Below are 17,399 nucleotides of genomic sequence, written 5' to 3'. Positions count from 1 at the left end.
CTTCTCCGCCGGCCCTCCCGCCTGCTCCTTCTCCTCCCGATATCCCATGGGTGCCCCCTCTACCTCCGTCAATCAAGGCGGCAGACCAATGGGAAGACCGGAACCCGCCCCCTCCTCCGTTCCCATTGGTTGTCAGCCCGTCGGCCAGGGCGGGCTGGCCAATGGCGGCGGGACGGCTGGGCGGGGTCGGTGCGCGCGCAAGCCCGGGCTGTGTTTGTGTGGAGAAAGTGGGGGGGGTGGGGGGACAGACACAAAATGGCGGCCGAGCGGCTTTGGGCCCAAGTTTTGGCGGATTGAAGGCCGGGGGGTCGGAGATAGGGGACAGTTAACCCCGGGCCTGGGATAGTCTCGTTCACCCCGGGCCTCGGACAGTCCAGTTAACCCAGGGTAGGAGCCGGCTCTGGGACAGTCCAGTTAACCCAGGACAGGGACCAGGTCTGGGACAGTCCAGCTAACCCAGGACAGGGACCAGGTCTGGGACAGTCCAGCTAACCCAGGACAGGACAGGGTCCAGGCCTGGGACAGTCCAGCTAACCCAGGACAGGACAGGGTCCAGACCTGGGACAGTCCAGCTAACCCAGGACAGGACAGGGTCCAGGCCTGGGACAGTCCAGCTAACCCAGGACAGGACAGGGTCCAGGCCTGGGACGGTCCAGCGAACCCAGGACAGGGTAGGAGCCAGGCCTGGGACAGTCCAATTAACCCAGGACAGGAGCCAGGCCTGGCACAGTCCAGTTAACCTGAGACAGTCCAGTTAACCCAGGACAGGAGCCAGGCCTGGGACAGCCCAGTTAACCCGGGGGTAGGAGCGGAGACAGTCTGGTTAACTCGGGATAGGGGAAACCGCCCGGTTAGCCTGGCGTTGGAATTGCGCCTGCGAAAGCCCAGCTAAACCAGGATCGAAGCAGGGATTGGCAGAGCCCAGTTAAGCTGGGGCATCAGAGCAGAACGGATCACCCTGGGATTGAGGCTGCACCGACTTCGGTCCTGTTTCCCCCAAACTCTGCGACCAGGGCCTCCCGGGACAGCGGTTTGACCGAGACGGGACAGGTTAAACCGGGACAGCAGTGCAGCTGCTTGGGAGCAGAGAAAAGGCGATCCCCAAGGCTCTGCCGAGAGGCGTGAAACCAGGACATCGGGCATACGTGAGGGTCCCAGCAAGATTCTGCACCTCAGACAGCAACATCAAGAGATTGCAAAACTGAATAGTTGAACACGAGACAGGAGGGAAGACACCAACCATCGACGAGAGAGGATTAAGTCAATGAGGTGCTGCATGGGGACATTTTGCTGTCTGAATTGTGAGAAGCTATTTTCAAACACGCAACTGACAATCCGGAGAGGGTGACTGAAAGGTTTCCTTCTGAGAAGACTTTGCACAACATTTGGGAGCGAATTTAGACGGGAAATCGGGTGGCTCAATCGTGGATGGAGCGGAGACCGATCCATTGACAGCAGGGAGTGAGAGATTCGCTCTCTCTGAAATTGCAGCCTTCTGAAAGGGCTAAACATTCCCTTGTGGGGGAAAAAAAAAACACAACAATTTTGGTTGAGATAAGGAGAGCTCAGTCATCTGGCCACGAGCACCACAGGGTGGGTAGCAAAGTTGCTGGAGGAAGATTGGCTTTGCAAAGGGCGCGAGGAGGACTCGGACGCCCTCAGGAGACTTCATCAGTGACAATGGAGCCAGAGGCGGAACCGGAGTGTAGGAGCCGCAGGCTGGTGAGCAAAGGGTTAATACAGGGGGCTCATCCACACAGGGCCGGGGACACGTTTGGTTTGCATGAGACAGCACCTCCAGCCCTTACGACCCTCCATATCTCTGTAATCTCCTCCAGCTCCTACGACCCTCGCTTTCTCTGTAAACTCCTCCAGCCACGAGAACCCTCCCTTTCTCTGAAACCTCCTACAGCCCCTACACCCCCTCCGCATCTCTGTAACCTACAGCCCTCCCTATCTCTGTAACCTCCTCCAAAAATAACAAACCTCCCTATCTCTGTAACCTCCTCCAGCAACTTCAACCCTCCCTATCTCTGTAACCTCCTCCAGCCCCTACACCCCTCCCTACCTCTGTAACCTCCTCCAGCCCCTACACCCCTCCCTATCTCTGTAACCTCCTCCAAAAATAACAAACCTCCCTATCTCTGTAACCTCCTCCAGCAACTTCAACCCTCCCTATCTCTGTAACCTCCTCCAGCCCCTACACCCCTCCCTACCTCTGTAACCTCCTCCAGCCCCTACACCCCTCCCTATCTCTGTAACTTCCTTCAGCCCCTACAATCCTCCCTATCTACGTCTCCGCCTTCAGCCCCTGCAACCCTCCCTATCTCCATAACCTCCTCCAGCCCCAACAACCTTCCCTATCTCTGTCACCTCCTCCAGCCCCTACAACCCTCCCTATCTCCGGAACCTCCTCGAACCCTGACAAACCTCCTCGAAGCTGGACAACACTCCCTGCCGCTGGAATCCATACAGACCTTCCTACATCTGTAACCTCCTCCAGCCGCTATGACTCTCCCTATCTGTAACCTCCTCCAGCCCCTACACTCTCCCTATATCTGTAACCACCTTCAGCCCCAACAACCCTCCCTAAATCTGAAACCTCCTCCAACCCTGACGAACACCCCATCTCTGTAATCTCCTCTAGCGCCGACAACCCTCCCTATCTCTGTAACCTCTTCCAGCCCCTACAACCCTCCCTATCTCTGTAACCTCCACCAGCCCCTACAACCCTCCCTATCTCTGTAACCTCCTCCAGCAACTACAACCCTCCCTATCTCTGTAACCTCCTCCAGCCCCTACAACTCTCCCTATCTCTGTAACCTCCTCCAGCCCCTACAATCCTCCCTATCTCTGTACCTCCTCCAGTCCCTACAACCCTCCCTATCTCTGTAACCTCCTCCAGCCCCTACAACTCTCCCTATCTCTCTAACCTCCTCCAGCCCCTACAACCCTCCCCATCTCTGTAACCTCCTCCAGCCCCTACAACTTTCCCTATCTCTGTAACCTCCTCCAGCCCCTACAACCCTCCCTATCTCTGTATGCTCCCCCAACCCTCCCTATCACTGTAACCTCCTCCAGCCCCAACACCCACGCCTATCTCTGTAACCTCCTCCAATACTGCATCCCTCCCTATTTCTGTAACCTCCTCCAGCCCCCATGACCCTCCCTATCTCTGTAACCTCCACCAGCCCCTACAACCCTCCTTATTTCTGTCACCACCCCAGCCCCTAGAACCCTCCTTATTTTGTAACCTCCTCCAGCCCCTACAACCCTCCCTATCTGTGTAACCTCCTACAGCCCTTGCTATCTCTGTAATGTCTTCCAGCCCCTACAACGCTCCTCATCTCAACAACCTCCTGCAGCCCCAACAACCCTCCCTATCTCTGTAACCTCCGACAACCCTCCCTATCTCTGCAACCTCCGACAACCCTCCCTATCTCTGTAATCTCCTACAACCCTCCCTATCTCTGTAACCTCCTCCAGCCCCTGCAACACTCCCTACCTCTGTAACCTCCTCCAGCCCCTGCAACCCTCCCTACCTCTGTAACCTGCTCCAGCCCCTACGACCCTCCCTATCTCTGTAATCTCCTCCAGCCCCTACAACCCTCCCTATTTCTGTAACCTCCACCAGCCCCTACAACCCTCCCTATCTCTGTAACCTCCTCCGGCCCCAACAGCCACCCCTATCTCTGTAACCTCCTCCAGCATCGACAACCCTCCCAATCTCTGAAATCTTTTCCAGATCCAACAACCCTCCCTGTCTCTATAACCTCCTCCAGCCACGACAACCCTCCATGTCTCTGTAACCTCCTCCAGCCCCTACAAACCTCTCGATCTCAGTAACCTCCTCCAGCCCCTACAACCCTCCCTACCTCTGTAAACTCCTCCAGCCCCTACAGCCCTCCCTATCTCTGTAACCTCCTCCAGCCCCTACAACCCTCCCTATCTCTGTATGCTCCCCCAACCCTCCCTATCTCTGCAACCACCTCCAAGGCTGCATCCCTCCATATTTCTGTAACCTCCTCCAGCACCTACAACCCTCCCTATCTCTGTTACCTCCTCCAGCCCCTACAACCCTTCCTACCTCAGTAACCTCCTCCAGCCCCCACGACCCTCACTATCTCTGTAACCTCCTCCAGCCCCTACAACCCTCCCTATCTCTGTAACCTCCTCCAACCCTCCCTCTCTCTGTAACCTCCTCCAGCCCCTACAACCCTCCCTCTCTCTGTAACCTCCTCCAGCCCCTACAACCCTCCTTATTTCTGTCACCACCCCAAACCCTAGAACCCTCCCGATCTCTGTACCTTCTTCCAGCCTCGACAACCCTCCAAGTCTCTGTCACCTCCTCCAGCCCCTACAGCCCTCCCTATCTCTGTAACCTCCTCCAGCCCCTACAAACCTCCCGATCTCTGTAACCTCCTACAGCCCCTACAACCCTTGCTATCTCTGTAATGCCTTCCAGCCCCTACAACCTTCCTCATCTCTGTCACCTCCTCCAGCCCCTACAGCCCTCCCTATCTCTGTAACCTCCTCCAGCCCCTACAAACCTCCCGATCTCTGTAACCTCCTACAGCCCCTGCAACCCTCCCTACCTCTGTAAACTCTTCCAGCCCCTGCAACCTTCCCTAGCTCTGTAACCTCCTCCAGCCCCTAGAACCCTCCCTATTTCTGTAATCTTCTACAACCCTCCCTTATCTCTGTAACCTCCCCCAGCCCCTAAACACCTCCCTATCTCTGTAACCTCCTCCAGCCCCTACAACCCTCCCTATCTCTGTAATCTCCTCCAGCCCCTACAACCTTCCCAATCTCTGTAACCTCATCCAGCCCCTACAACCCTCCCTATTTCTGTAACATCTTACAGCCCCTACAACCCTCCCTATTTCTGTAACATCTTACAGCCCCTACAACCCTCCCTATTTCTGTAACATCTTACAGCCCCTACAACCCTCCCTATCTCTGTAACCTCTTCCAGCTCCTACAACCCTCCCTATCTCTGTAACCTCCTCCAGCCCCTACAATCCTCCCTATCTCTGTAACCTCCTACAGCCCTCCCTTTCTCTAACTTCCTTCAGCTCCTGTGATGCTCTTAGACCGAGTCTCTCTCCATCTCGCTGAGTCAGAATGTGATTGGTTCGGTCCCTTGCTCCAGAAACTGGGCAAATATCCAGACTCCACTCAAACTAGCACTGTGGGAGAGCCGCAGTGTCGGATGGTCAGTACTGTGGGACTGCCGCAGTGTCAGAGGATCTGTATCGAGGGAATGCTGCACAGTCGGATGGTCAGTACCCAGGGAGTGCTGCACTGTCAGGGTCAGTACCCAGGGATGCTGCACTGTCAGGGTCAGTACCCAGGGATGCTGCACTGTCAGGGTCAGTACCCAGGGATGCTGCACTGTCAGGGTCAGTACCCAGGGATGCTGCACTGTCAGGGTCAGTACCCAGGGATGCTGCACTGTCAGGGTCAGTACCCAGGGATGCTGCACTGTCAGGGTCAGTACCCAGGGATGCTGCACTGTCAGGGTCAGTACCCAGGGATGCTGCACTGTCAGGGTCAGTACCCAGGGATGCTGCACTGTCAGGGTCAGTACCCAGGGATGCTGCACTGTCAGGGTCAGTACCCAGGGATGCTGCACTGTCAGGGTCAGTACCCAGGGATGCTGCACTGTCAGGGTCAGTACCCAGGGATGCTGCACTGTCAGGGTCAGTACCCAGGGATGCTGCACTGTCAGGGTCAGTACCCAGGGATGCTGCACTGTCAGGGTCAGTACCCAGGGATGCTGCACTGTCAGGGTCAGTACCCAGGGATGCTGCACTGTCAGGGTCAGTACCCAGGGATGCTGCACTGTCAGGGTCAGTACCCAGGGATGCTGCACTGTCAGGGTCAGTACCCAGGGATGCTGCACTGTCAGGGTCAGTACCCAGGGAGCGCAGCGTTGTCGGAGGGTCAGTACCCAGGGAGCGCAGCGTTGTCGGAGGGTCAGTACCGAGGGAGCGCAGCGCTGTCGGAGGGTCAGTACCGAGGGAGCGCAGCGCTGTCGGAGGGTCAGTACCGAGGGAGCGCAGCGCTGTCGGAGGGTCAGTACCGAGGGAGCGCAGCGCTGTCGGAGGGTCAGTACCGAGGGAGCGCAGCGCTGTCGGAGGGTCAGTACCGAGGGAGCGCAGCGCTGTCGGAGGGTCAGTACCGAGGGAGCGCAGCGCTGTCGGAGGGTCAGTACCGAGGGAGCGCAGCGCTGTCGGAGGGTCAGTACCGAGGGAGCGCAGCGCTGTCGGAGGGTCAGTACCGAGGGAGCGCAGCGCTGTCGGAGGGTCAGTACCGAGGGAGCGCAGCGCTGTCGGAGGGTCAGTACCGAGGGAGCGCAGCGCTGTCGGAGGGTCAGTACCGAGGGAGCGCAGCGCTGTCGGAGGGTCAGTACCGAGGGAGCGCCGCGCTGTCGGAGGGTCAGTACCGAGGGAGCGCCGCGCTGTCGGAGGGTCAGTACCGAGGGAGCGCCGCGCTGTCGGAGGGTCAGTACCGAGGGAGCGCCGCGCTGTCGGAGGGTCAGTACCGAGGGAGCGCCGCGCTGTCGGAGGGTCAGTACCGAGGGAGCGCCGCGCTGTCGGAGGGTCAGTACCGAGGGAGCGCCGCGCTGTCGGAGGGTCAGTACCGAGGGAGCGCCGCGCTGTCGGAGGGTCAGTACCGAGGGAGCGCCGCGCTGTCGGAGGGTCAGTACCGAGGGAGCGCCGCGCTGTCGGAGGGTCAGTACCGAGGGAGCGCCGCGCTGTCGGAGGGTCAGTACCGAGGGAGCGCCGCGCTGTCGGAGGGTCAGTACCGAGGGAGCGCCGCGCTGTCGGAGGGTCAGTACCGAGGGAGCGCCGCGCTGTCGGAGGGTCAGTACCGAGGGAGCGCCGCGCTGTCGGAGGGTCAGTACCGAGGGAGCGCCGCGCTGTCGGAGGGTCAGTACCGAGGGAGCGCCGCGCTGTCGGAGGGTCAGTACCGAGGGAGCGCCGCGCTGTCGGAGGGTCAGTACCGAGGGAGCGCCGCGCTGTCGGAGGGTCAGTACCGAGGGAGCGCCGCGCTGTCGGAGGGTCAGTACCGAGGGAGCGCCGCGCTGTCGGAGGGTCAGTACCGAGGGAGCGCCGCGCTGTCGGAGGGTCAGTACCGAGGGAGCGCCGCGCTGTCGGAGGGTCAGTACCGAGGGAGCGCCGCGCTGTCGGAGGGTCAGTACCGAGGGAGCGCCGCGCTGTCGGAGTGTCAGTACCGAGGGAGTGGAGGGGGAGGGTCAATGCTGAGGGAGTGGAAGCGGAGGGTCATGCTGTCTGTGGCAGGGGTAGGGGGCAGCATCGCGCTGTTTGGGGGAAGGGGAGCGTCGCGCTGTCGAAGGTTCCGTCTGTCCGATCAGACCTCAACGATCCCAGGGCCAGTTTTGGCTGTTGAGCTGTTGGGAACCTCCGCCCCGCATCCTGGGGATCGACATTCCTCCTGCAGCCGAGACTGTCGATCCTGACCCGGCCGTGTCAGCTCGTTTCAAAAAGCCCGCGATTGGCTGTCAGTGGTGGGGGGTGGAGGGGGGGGGGGGGGGGTATGGGGGAGAGACAGGCTGGTCGGGCTGAAGGGCCTCCCCCAGAGTGTGAGGCAGAGCTCAGTGTGAAAGCGAAAGTGTGTGTGTGAGTGTGTTTGTATGACTCAGCATCCTGTCGGCGATCGGCAGGAGGAAGCTGTCACCCTCTCCGGTGAGTCAGGCCCATGGAGATCGTGGCCGGCGTTCTCCAGAGCTCCGAGGAGCACCAGGGTCCACCACATTGCTCCGTGTGAGACCCTGGGGAGGAGGGGCTCCAAATGGGCGGAGAGGGAAATCCGGGACACCGGGAGCACAGTCACAGGGGTCAGCCTCCCGTGCCCCCCCCCCAATCCTATTTCCCTCCATCTTCGGGAGGAAGTAGATCTTTTGCGTGTCTGGCCCCAGCGCTGTGATGGGCCATTCGCTCCATCGATATATCCCACCGCCCTGCCCTTCTCTCCCAGTCTCCCCCGTGTGTTTACCCAGCTTCAGCCATCAACACCATTTACCTTGGGCGATCTCCATCAGGAGTGAGCTCCTCAGCCTCTCCACTCTCTTGGTAAAGAAGCTTCTCCCGAATCCCCCCACAACGGCCTTGCATTTATTGCCTTATATCGATGGCCCTTTAAGTTCGGCGCTTCCCCCCCACCCCCAGCCAGTCCCTGCCGACCCCCTGTGTGTCGCTGAGGGATCACTGTCACCCCACCCTCCACCAAGACCAGGGGGAAATCAGGTATTGCCTCGGGTCCCCACCCACGATCCAGGGCCCCGGGTAAGAGGTTCGCTCGGGGTTTGGGGTGGGGTGGTGGGGAAGGAGCACGGTGTGTGAGCGAGCTCATGATGCTTGGTTTCATCGCTGTCTAGCCAAAAAAGAGGGGCCCCGCCGGCCAGAAATCCCCGGTCTCAGCAGACAGGAGCGGGACGAAGCGAGAAACCTCGGGGAGAAGAGATGTACGAGAGCAGGAGGATGGATCGGTGGGGATGGGGGGTGGTTTTACACAGAGACATGAAGCAGGCTTGGTAGAGGTGTGCACAGTCATGACCAGAAGATCACTAAGAAATAGGAGAGCAGGAGTGGGCTGTTCGATCCCTCCAACCTGCTCCTCCATTCAGTAAGATCGCGGCTGATCTGATTCTGGCCTGAACTCTACTTTCTTCCCTGTGCCCCCCACACCCGCCACACATAACCACCCCCCGCCCCCCACCCATCGATCAGAAACCTGTCTGCCTCAGCCTTGAATATATTCAGTGACCCGGTCCCCACTGCTCTCTGGGGAGGGGGGAGAGAATTCCACAGACTCACAACCCTCCGAGAGAGGAAATTCCTCCTCGTCTCCGTCTTCAATGGGAGACCCCTCGTTCTGAAACTGTGGCTCCCCCATCGTTCTACATTCCCCCCACCCCCCCCCAGGAAGGGGAAACACCCTCTCAGCATCCACCCTGTCAAGCCCCCTCCCTCCCTCCAGAATCTGATATGCTTCAATAAGACCACCCCTCATTCTTCTAAACTCCAATGGATACAGGGCCCAACCTGCTCACCCTTTCCTCATCAGACAAACCCCCTTCACCCGAGAAATCAAAATACACCACATCTAATGGTTCCCCTTTATTGCATAACTCATATATATATTATATATACATATATAGCGCCCTTAACGTAAATCATCCTTGGCGAACTCACCCCACGTACTAAGGTAGCTTGCTTTGTTTTTGATTTAAGGCCCTAATTTCAGGCTTGAATGAATCATTCGAACTCGGTTCAAAATTTGAGCGTGTTATGATCACTCTTCCCTAGCGGCCCCTTTCATCCGGACCTCCTGTTTCCCTGTTCCTGCGTTACGTAGTCCGCTATCCATGCTGACACTATCACCGCCAGCGTCAGGAGCTGTTATCCTGTTAAACGGCCTTTTACGTAGAACCTTATCGAATGCCTTTTGGAAATGGATTTAGTGTCAATAAGGAGACAGCGTTTGCAGTGGCACAGGGCTGATAACCAAATTAGAAGTGATTGGCGGAAGGGGAGGCCACAGCAAGTTGATGTGACCTGGCAGACGCTGCCAGAAAGGGCGGTGGAAGCGGGTTCAATAGGGGCGCTCAAAGGGGAATTGGGGGAAAATTTGCAGGGAGACCTGGGGCTACCTCTTCGGAAGGGCTGGCACAGGCACGACGGGCCGATCGGCCGTTGTTGTGGTGCCGCACTGTTGGAGATGTGATGCGGAATCGGTTGCCGAGTAACCGTGGAATCACCAGGTGCATTTCACAGTATCGGGCAAAGTTTCCCTGGTTGCTGTTCAAACACGTCTTCACCCGCGGAGAGACTCCCATTTGAGCACACAGCAGCTTTCACCTTTTCCCCACATCCGAGCACAGCCATTCAGGGGCAGTCGCTTCTGCAGTACGCCAACCCGACTAGCCAACTTCGCAAAGCAAGATCCCGTAAACAGTGAGGTGATGTCGATCAGGTGTACTGTGTACGTTGTGAGTGAGGGGTGAACGTTGGACCCGGAACACAGGAGAGAACGCCTTCCCCTGCTCACCACCAGCATCGCTCCGGCCCTGTGGCTGTGTGGCTCTCTCTCTCTCTCGCTTTCTCGTGCACTCTCTCACTCTCTCTCTCTCCCTCTCTCTCTCTCCCTCTCTCTCGCTCCCTCTCTCTCGCTCCCTCTCTCTCGCTCCCTCTCTCTCGCTCCCTCTCTCTCGCTCCCTCTCTCTCGCTCCCTCTCTCTCACTCACTCTCTCGCTCCCCCTCTCTCACTCACTCTCTCGCTCCCCCTCTCTCACTCTCTCTCTCGCACCCCCTCTCTCACTCTCTCTCTCGCTCGCTCCCTCTCTCTCACGCTCGTGCTCTCTCTCGCTTTCTCGTGCGCTCTCTCGTTTTCTTGTGCGCTCTCTCGTTTTCTCGTGCGCTCTCTCGTTTTCTCGTGCGCTCTCTCGTTTTCTCGTGCGCTCTCTCGTTTTCTCGTGCGCTCTCTCGTTTTCTCGTGCGCTCTCTCGTTTTCTCGTGCGCTCTCTCTCTCTCGAGCGCTCTCTCTCTCTCGAGCGCTCTCTCTCTCGAGCGCTCTCTCTCTCTCGAGCGCTCTCTCTCTCTCGAGCGCTCTCTCTCTCTCGAGCGCTCTCTCTCTCTCGAGCACTCTCTCTCTCTCGAGCGCTCTCTCCCTAGAGCGCTCTCTCTCTCTCGAGCGCTCTCTCTCTCTCGAGCGCTCTCTCTCTCTCGAGCGCTCTCTCTCGAGCGCTCTCTCTCGAGCGCTCTCTCTCGAGCGCTCTCTCTCGAGCGCTCTCTCTCGAGCGCTCTCTCTCGAGCGCTCTCTCTCGAGCGCTCTCTCTCGAGCGCTCTCTCTCGAGCGCTCTCTCTCGAGCGCTCTCTCTCGAGCGCGCTCTCTCGAGCGCGCTCTCTCGAGCGCGCTCTCTCGAGCGCGCTCTCTCGAGCGCGCTCTCTCTCGCTCTCTCTCTCGCTCTCTCTCTCTCTCTCTCTCCCTCTCGCGCTCTCTCTCTCTCCCTCTCGCGCTCTCTTTCTCTCTCCCTCTCACGCTCTCTCTCTCTCTCCCTCTCGCGCTCTCTCCCTCTCGCGCTCTCTCCCTCTCGCGCTCTCCCTCTCTCGCGCTCTCCCTCTCTCGCGCTCTCCCTCTCTCGCGCTCTCCCTCTCTCGCGCTCTCCCTCTCTCGCGCTCTCCCTCTCTCGCGCTCTCTCCCTCTCGCGCTCTCTCCCTCTCGCGCTCTCTCCCTCTCGCGCTCTCTCCCTCTCGCGCTCTCTCCCTCTCGCGCTCTCTCCCTCTCGCTCTCCCTCCCTCTCTCTCCCTCTCGCCCTCTCCCTCTCTCTCCCTCTCTCTCCCTCTCTCTCCCTCTCTCGCCCTCTCTCGCCCTCTCTCGCCCTCTCTCGCCCTCTCTCGCCCTCTCTCGCCCTCTCTCGCCCTCTCTCGCCCTCTCTCGCCCTCTCTCGCCCTCTCTCGCCCTCTCTCGCCCTCTCTCGCCCTCTCTCGCCCTCTCTCGCCCTCTCTCGCCCTCTCCCTCTCTCGCCCTCTCCCTCTCTCGCCCTCTCTCTCTCTCGCTCTCTCTTGCCCTCTCTCGCGCTCTCTCCCTCTCTCGCGCTCTCTCCCTCTCTCGCGCTCTCTCCCTCTCTCGCGCTCTCTCCCTCTCTCGCGCTCTCTCCCTCTCTCGCGCTCTCTCCCTCTCTCGCGCTCTCTCCCTCTCTCGCGCTCCCTCCCTCTCTCGCGCTCTCTCGCGCTCTCTCGCGCTCTCTCGCGCTCTCTCGCGCTCTCTCGCGCTCTCTCCCTCTCTCTCCCTCTCTCTCCCTCTCTCTCCCTCTCTCTCCCTCTCTCTCCCTCTCTCTCCCTCTCTCTCCCTCTCTCGCGCTCTCTCGCGCGCTCTCTCCCTCTCTCGCGCGCTCTCTCCCTCTCTCGCGCGCTCTCTCCCTCTCTCGCGCGCTCTCTCCCTCTCTCGCGCGCTCTCTCCCTCTCTCGCGCGCTCTCTCCCTCTCTCGCGCGCTCTCTCCCTCTCTCGCGCGCTCTCTCCCTCTCTCGCGCGCTCTCTCCCTCTCTCGCGCGCTCTCTCCCTCTCTCGCGCGCTCTCTCCCTCTCTCGCGCGCTCTCTCCCTCTCTCGCGCGCTCTCTCCCTCTCTCGCGCGCTCTCTCCCTCTCTCGCGCGCTCTCCCTCTGTCGCGCGCTCTCTCCCTCTGTCGCGCGCTCTCTCCCTCTGTCGCGCGCTCTCTCCCTCTCTCGCGCGCTCTCTCCCTCTCTCGCGTGCGCTCTCTCCCTCTCTCGCGTGCGCTCTCTCCCTCTCTCGCGTGCGCTCTCTCCCTCTCTCGCGTGCGCTCTCTCCCTCTCTCGCGTGCGCTCTCTCCCTCTCTCGCGTGCGCTCTCTCCCTCTCTCGCGTGCGCTCTCTCCCTCTCTCGCGTGCGCTCTCTCTCTCGCGCTCTCTCTCTATCTCTTGCGCGTGCTCTATCTCTCGCGCTCTCTCTTGCGCGCGCTCTCTCTCGCGCGTGCTCTCTCTCGCGCGCGCTCTCTCTCTCGCGTGCTCTCTCTCGCGTGCTCTCTCTCTCGCGTGCTCTCTCTCTCGCGTGCTCTCTCTCTCGCGCTCTCTCTCTCGCGCTCTCTCTCTCGCGCTCTCTCTCTCGCGCTCTCTCTCTCGCGCTCTCTCTCTCTCTCTCTCGCTCTCTCTCTCTCTCTCGCGCTCTCTCTCGCGCTCTCTCTCTCGCGCTCTCTCTCTCGTGCTCTCTTTCTCGTGCTCGCTTTCTCTCTCGTGCTCTCTTTCTCTCTCGTGCTCTCTTTCTCTATCGCGCTCTTTCTCTATCGCGCTCTTTCTCTCTCGCGCTCTCTCTCTCTCGCGCTCTCTCTCTCTCTCGCGCTCTCTCTCTCTCTCGCGCTCTCTCTCTCTCTCTCGCGCTCTCTCTCTCTCACGCTCTCTCTCGCGCTCTCTCTCTCGCGCTCTCTCTCTCTCGCGCTCTCTCTCTCGCGCTCTCTCGCTCTCTCTCGTGCTCTCTCTCTCTCGTGCTCTCTCTCTCTCGCGCTCTCTCTCTCGCGCTCTCTCTCGCGCTCTCTCTCGCGCTCTCTCTCTCGCGCTCTCTCTCTCGCGCTCTCTCTCTCGCGCTCTCTCTCTCGCGCTCTCTCTCTCGCGCTCTCTCTCTCGCGCTCTCTCTCTCGCGCTCTCTCTCTCGCGCTCTCTCTCTCGCGCTCTCTCTCTCGCGCTCTCTCTCTCTTGCGCTCTCTCTCTCTTGCGCTCTCTCTCTCTTGCGCTCTCTCTCTCTTGCGCTCTCTCTCTCTTGCGCTCTCTCTCTCTTGCGCTCTCTCTCTCTTGCGCTCCATCTCTCTTGCGCTCTCTCTCTCTCTCTCTCTTGCTCTTGCTCTTGCTCTTGCTCTCGCTCTCGCTCTCGCTCTCGCTCTCGCTCTCGCTCTCTCTCGCTCTCGCTCGCTCTCTCTCTCGCGCTCTCTCTCTCGCGCTTTCTCTCTCTCGCGCTCTCTCTCTCTCTCGCGTTCGCTCTCTCTCGCGTTCGCTCTCTCTCGCGTTCGCGCTCTCTCTCGCGTTCGCGCTCTCTCTCGCGTTCGCTCTCTCTCGCGTTCGCTCTCTCTCGCGTTCGCTCTCTCTCGCGTTCGCTCTCTCTCGCGCGCTCTCTCTCGCGCGCTCTCTCTCGCGCGCTCTCTCTCTCGCGCGCTCTCTTGCGCTCTCTCTCTCGCGCTCTCTCTCTCGCGCTCTCTCTCTCGCGCTCTCTCTCTCGCGTTCTCTCTCTCGCGCTCTCTCTCTCGCGCTCTCTCGCGCTCTCTCTCGCGCTCTCTCTCGCGCTCTCGCGCTCGCTCTCTCTCGCGCTCTCTTTCATGCTCTCCCTCGTTCTCTCACTCTCTCTCTCTTGCGCTCTCTCTCTCTTGCGCTCTCTCTCTCTTGCGCTCTCTCTCTCTTGCGCTCTCTCTCTCTCGCGCTCTCTCTCTCTCGCGCTCTCTCTCTCTCGCGCTCTCTCTCTCGCGCTCTCTCTCTCTCGCGCTCTCTCTCGCGCTCTCTCTCGCGCTCTCTCTCTATCGCGCTCTCTCTCTATCGCGCTCTCTCTCTCTTGCGCTCTCTCTCTCTTGCGCGCTCTCTCTCTCTTGCGCTCTCTCTCTCGCGCTCTCTCTCTCGCGCTCTCTCTCTCGCGCTCTCTCTCTCGCGCTCTCTCTCTCGCGCTCTCTCTCTCGCGCTCTCTCTCTCGCGCTCTCTCTCTCGCGCTCTCTCTCTCGCGCTCTCTCTCACGCTCTCTCTCTCTCGCGCTCTCTCTCGCGCTCTCTCTCGCGCTCTCTCTCTCGCTCTCTCTCTCGCGTTCTCTCTCTCGCGTTCTCTCGCGCGTTCTCTCTCTCGCGTTCTCTCTCTCGCGCGTTCTCTCTCTCGCGCGTTCTCTCTCTCGCGCGTTCTCTCTCTCTCGCGTTCTCTCTCTCGCGTTCTCTCTCTCGCGTTCTCTCTCTCGCGTTCTCTCTCTCGCGTTCTCTCTCTCGCGTTCTCTCTCTCGCGTTCTCTCTCTCTCGCGCTCTCTCTCTCTCGCGCTCTCTCTCTCTCGCGCTCTCTCTCTCTCGCGCTCTCTCTCTCTCGCGCTCTCTCTCTCTCGCGCTCTCTCTCTCTCGCGCTCTCTCTCTCTCGCGCTCTCTCTCTCTCGCGCTCTCTCTCTCTCGCGCTCTCTCTCTCTCGCGCTCTCTCTCTCTCGCGCTCTCTCTCTCTCGCGCTCTCTCTCTCTCTCGCGCTCTCTCTCTCTCTCGCGCTCTCTCTCTCTCGCGCTCTCTCTCTCTCGCGCTCTCTCTCTCTCGCGCTCTCTCTCTCTCGCGCGCTCTCTCTCTCGCGCGCTCTCTCTCTCGCGCGCTCTCTCTCTCGCGCGCTCTCTCTCTCGCGCGCTCTCTCTCTCGCGCGCTCTCTCTCTCGCGCTCTCTCTCTCGCGCTCTCTCTCTCTCGCGCTCTCTCTCTCTCGCGCTCTCTCTCTCTCGCGCTCTCTCTCTCTCGCGCTCTCTCTCTCTCGCGCTCTCTCTCTCTCGCGCTCTCTCTCTCTCGCGCTCTCTCTCTCTCGCGCTCTCTCTCTCTCGCGCTCTCTCTCTCTCGCGCTCTCTCTCTCTCGCGCTCTCTCTCTCTCGCGCTCTCTCTCTCGCGCTCTCTCTCTCGCGCTCTCTCTCTCGCGCTCTCTCTCTCGCGCTCTCTCTCTCGCGCTCTCTCTCTCGCGCTCTCTCTCTCTCGCGCTCTCTCTCTCTCGCGCTCTCTCTCTCTCGCGCTCTCTCTCTCTCGCGCTCTCTCTCTCTCGCGCTCTCTCTCTCTCGCGCTCTCTCTCTCTCGCGCTCTCTCTCTCTCGCGCTCTCTCTCTCTCGCGCTCTCTCTCTCTCGCGCTCTCTCTCGCGCTCTCTCTCTCTCGCGCTCTCTCTCTCTCGCGCTCTCTCTCTCTCGCGCTCTCTCTCTCTCGCGCTCTCTCTCTCTCGCGCTCTCTCTCTCTCTCGCGCTCTCTCTCTCTCTCTCTCGCGCTCTCTCTCTCTCTCGCGCTCTCTCTCTCTCTCTCGCGCTCTCTCTCTCTCTCGCGCTCTCTCTCTCTCTCGCGCTCTCTCTCTCTCTCGCGCTCTCTTTCGTGCTCTCCCTCGTTCTCTCACTCTCTCTCTTGCGCTCTCTCTCTCTTGCGCTCTCTCTCTCTTGCGCTCTCTCTCTCTTGCGCTCTCTCTCTCTCGCGCTCTCTCTCTCGCGCTCTCTCTCTCGCGCTCTCTCTCTCGCGCTCTCTCTCTCGCGCTCTCTCTCTCTCGCGCTCTCTCTCTCGCGCTCTCTCTCTCTCGCGCTCTCTCTCACGCGCTCTCTCTCTCTCGCGCTCGCTCTCTCTCTCGCGCTCGCTCTCTCTCTCGCGCTCGCTCTCTCTCTCGCGCTCGCTCTCTCTCTCGCGCTCGCTCTCTCTCTCGCGCTCGCTCTCTCTCTCGCGCTCGCTCTCTCTCTCGCGCTCGCTCTCTCTCTCGCGCTCGCGCTCTCTCTCGCGCTCGCGCTCTCTCTCGCGCTCGCGCTCTCTCTCGCGCTCGCGCTCTCTCTCGCGCTCGCGCTCTCGCTCGCGCTCGCGCTCTCTCTCGCTCTCGCGCTCTCTCTCGCTCTCGCGCTCTCTCTCGCTCTCGCGCTCTCTCTCGCTCTCGCGCTCTCTCTCGCTCTCGCGCTCTCTCTCGCTCTCGCGCTCTCTCTCGCTCTCGCGCTCTCTCTCGCGCTCTCTCTCTCTCTCGCGCGAGCGCGCTCGCAATCTCTCTCTCGCGCGCGCTCTCTCACCCTGGACCCCTCTCGCTCTCTTGCCCTGGACCCCCCCTCCTCTTGTTCTCACCCTGGACCTCTCTCGCTCTGGACCCCCCTCATCTCTCTCTCTCCCTCTCTCTCCTTCCCTCTCTCCCTCCCTGGCCCCCTCCCTCTCTCTTGCGATCGCTGCCCCATCCCTCCGACCATTGAAATGTCTGTCTCTCCCTCTCTCTCAGCGTGCTGTTACACGACGCCGGTATGAGGACGATGGGATCTCCGACGACGAGATTGAAGGGAAGAGGACGTTTGACCTGGAAGAGAAGCTGGAGAGCAGCACGTATAGTGCCAGCTTCGTCCGATTTATGGAGGGCAAAGGTACGCGGGTCAGCCAGCGGCAAATCCCATCCTCCTGTCTGTTTTCCCAAGGCCCCCACCATCCTGCGTCCCTCAGATAGCTTGCTTCCCTCCCTCAACGGATCTGTCCCTCACTCCCCCTCTCTCCCTGATGCATGTTTTCCACCCACTTCTGTGTTCGCACACCACCACCACCCCCCCCCTCCAACCTTCTGTCTGCTACTGCTGTCCTGGACTCACCCTCCCACCTCTCCGCTTACCCTGTTCTTATTCCCCCTTACCCTCACTCTGTCCCCGGCCAGTGCCACCAACCCCATGCGCCCTCGCCAGCCCTCACCCCCTGTGCTCTCTCGCCCGGTGCACTCCCCGAGCGTGGCTCTGTGGTACTGGAGCAGCTGGCCGCGAGCGACGGGGCGGGAGCTGCCCCCCCCCCACCCCCCCCCCCCCCCCCCCCCCCCCCACCCCCCCCGCCAGCGTTTCCCCCTCACTCCCCCGGCTGCACACCAGCCCTCCCAAATCACTGCAGCGGACCACACAGCAGATTGTGAGCGCCCTGGAGCTGGGTACGATGGCCCAGCAACTTCCTCCCCCTCCCACACTCTTCCGCTGTGAAGCGGTCTGCCATTTCCTCCTTTACCCCCCCCCCCCCCCCCCCCCCCCCCCCCCCCCGTCTACACTGATTAACTACTTAACTGCCGGTTTGATCCCACTCCTCCACATCTCCCTCTTTTTGACCCTCCGGACTCCGCTGGGCACTGTCGCCCACTGAGCTCTCTCAGCCAGGCCTCAAGTGCGGAAAGGCCAACGTTTGACCTCACCG

The 17,399-nt window shown here is 60.6% G+C and overlaps 1 protein-coding gene across 1 annotated transcript in view; it reads left to right on the top strand.

Annotated features, from left to right (window-relative positions):
• Positions 1-254: 254 nt before the first annotated feature.
• Positions 255-17,399, top strand: part of LOC121269417 (lysine-specific demethylase 2A-like) — a 111,882-nt gene continuing 94,737 nt past the window's right edge. Inside the window, exons 1-2 of the mRNA XM_041174031.1 lie at positions 255-1,722; positions 16,462-16,600. Of these exons, the coding sequence (XP_041029965.1) occupies positions 1,681-1,722; positions 16,462-16,600 (181 nt within the window). The 5' untranslated portion in view covers positions 255-1,680. The remainder of the gene's footprint in view (positions 1,723-16,461; positions 16,601-17,399) is intronic.

Source organism: Carcharodon carcharias, chromosome 24 (assembly GCF_017639515.1).
Source record: "Carcharodon carcharias isolate sCarCar2 chromosome 24, sCarCar2.pri, whole genome shotgun sequence".
Taxonomy (NCBI): Eukaryota; Metazoa; Chordata; class Chondrichthyes; order Lamniformes; family Lamnidae; genus Carcharodon; species Carcharodon carcharias.
This window is presented reverse-complemented; position numbering and strand designations above follow the sequence as displayed.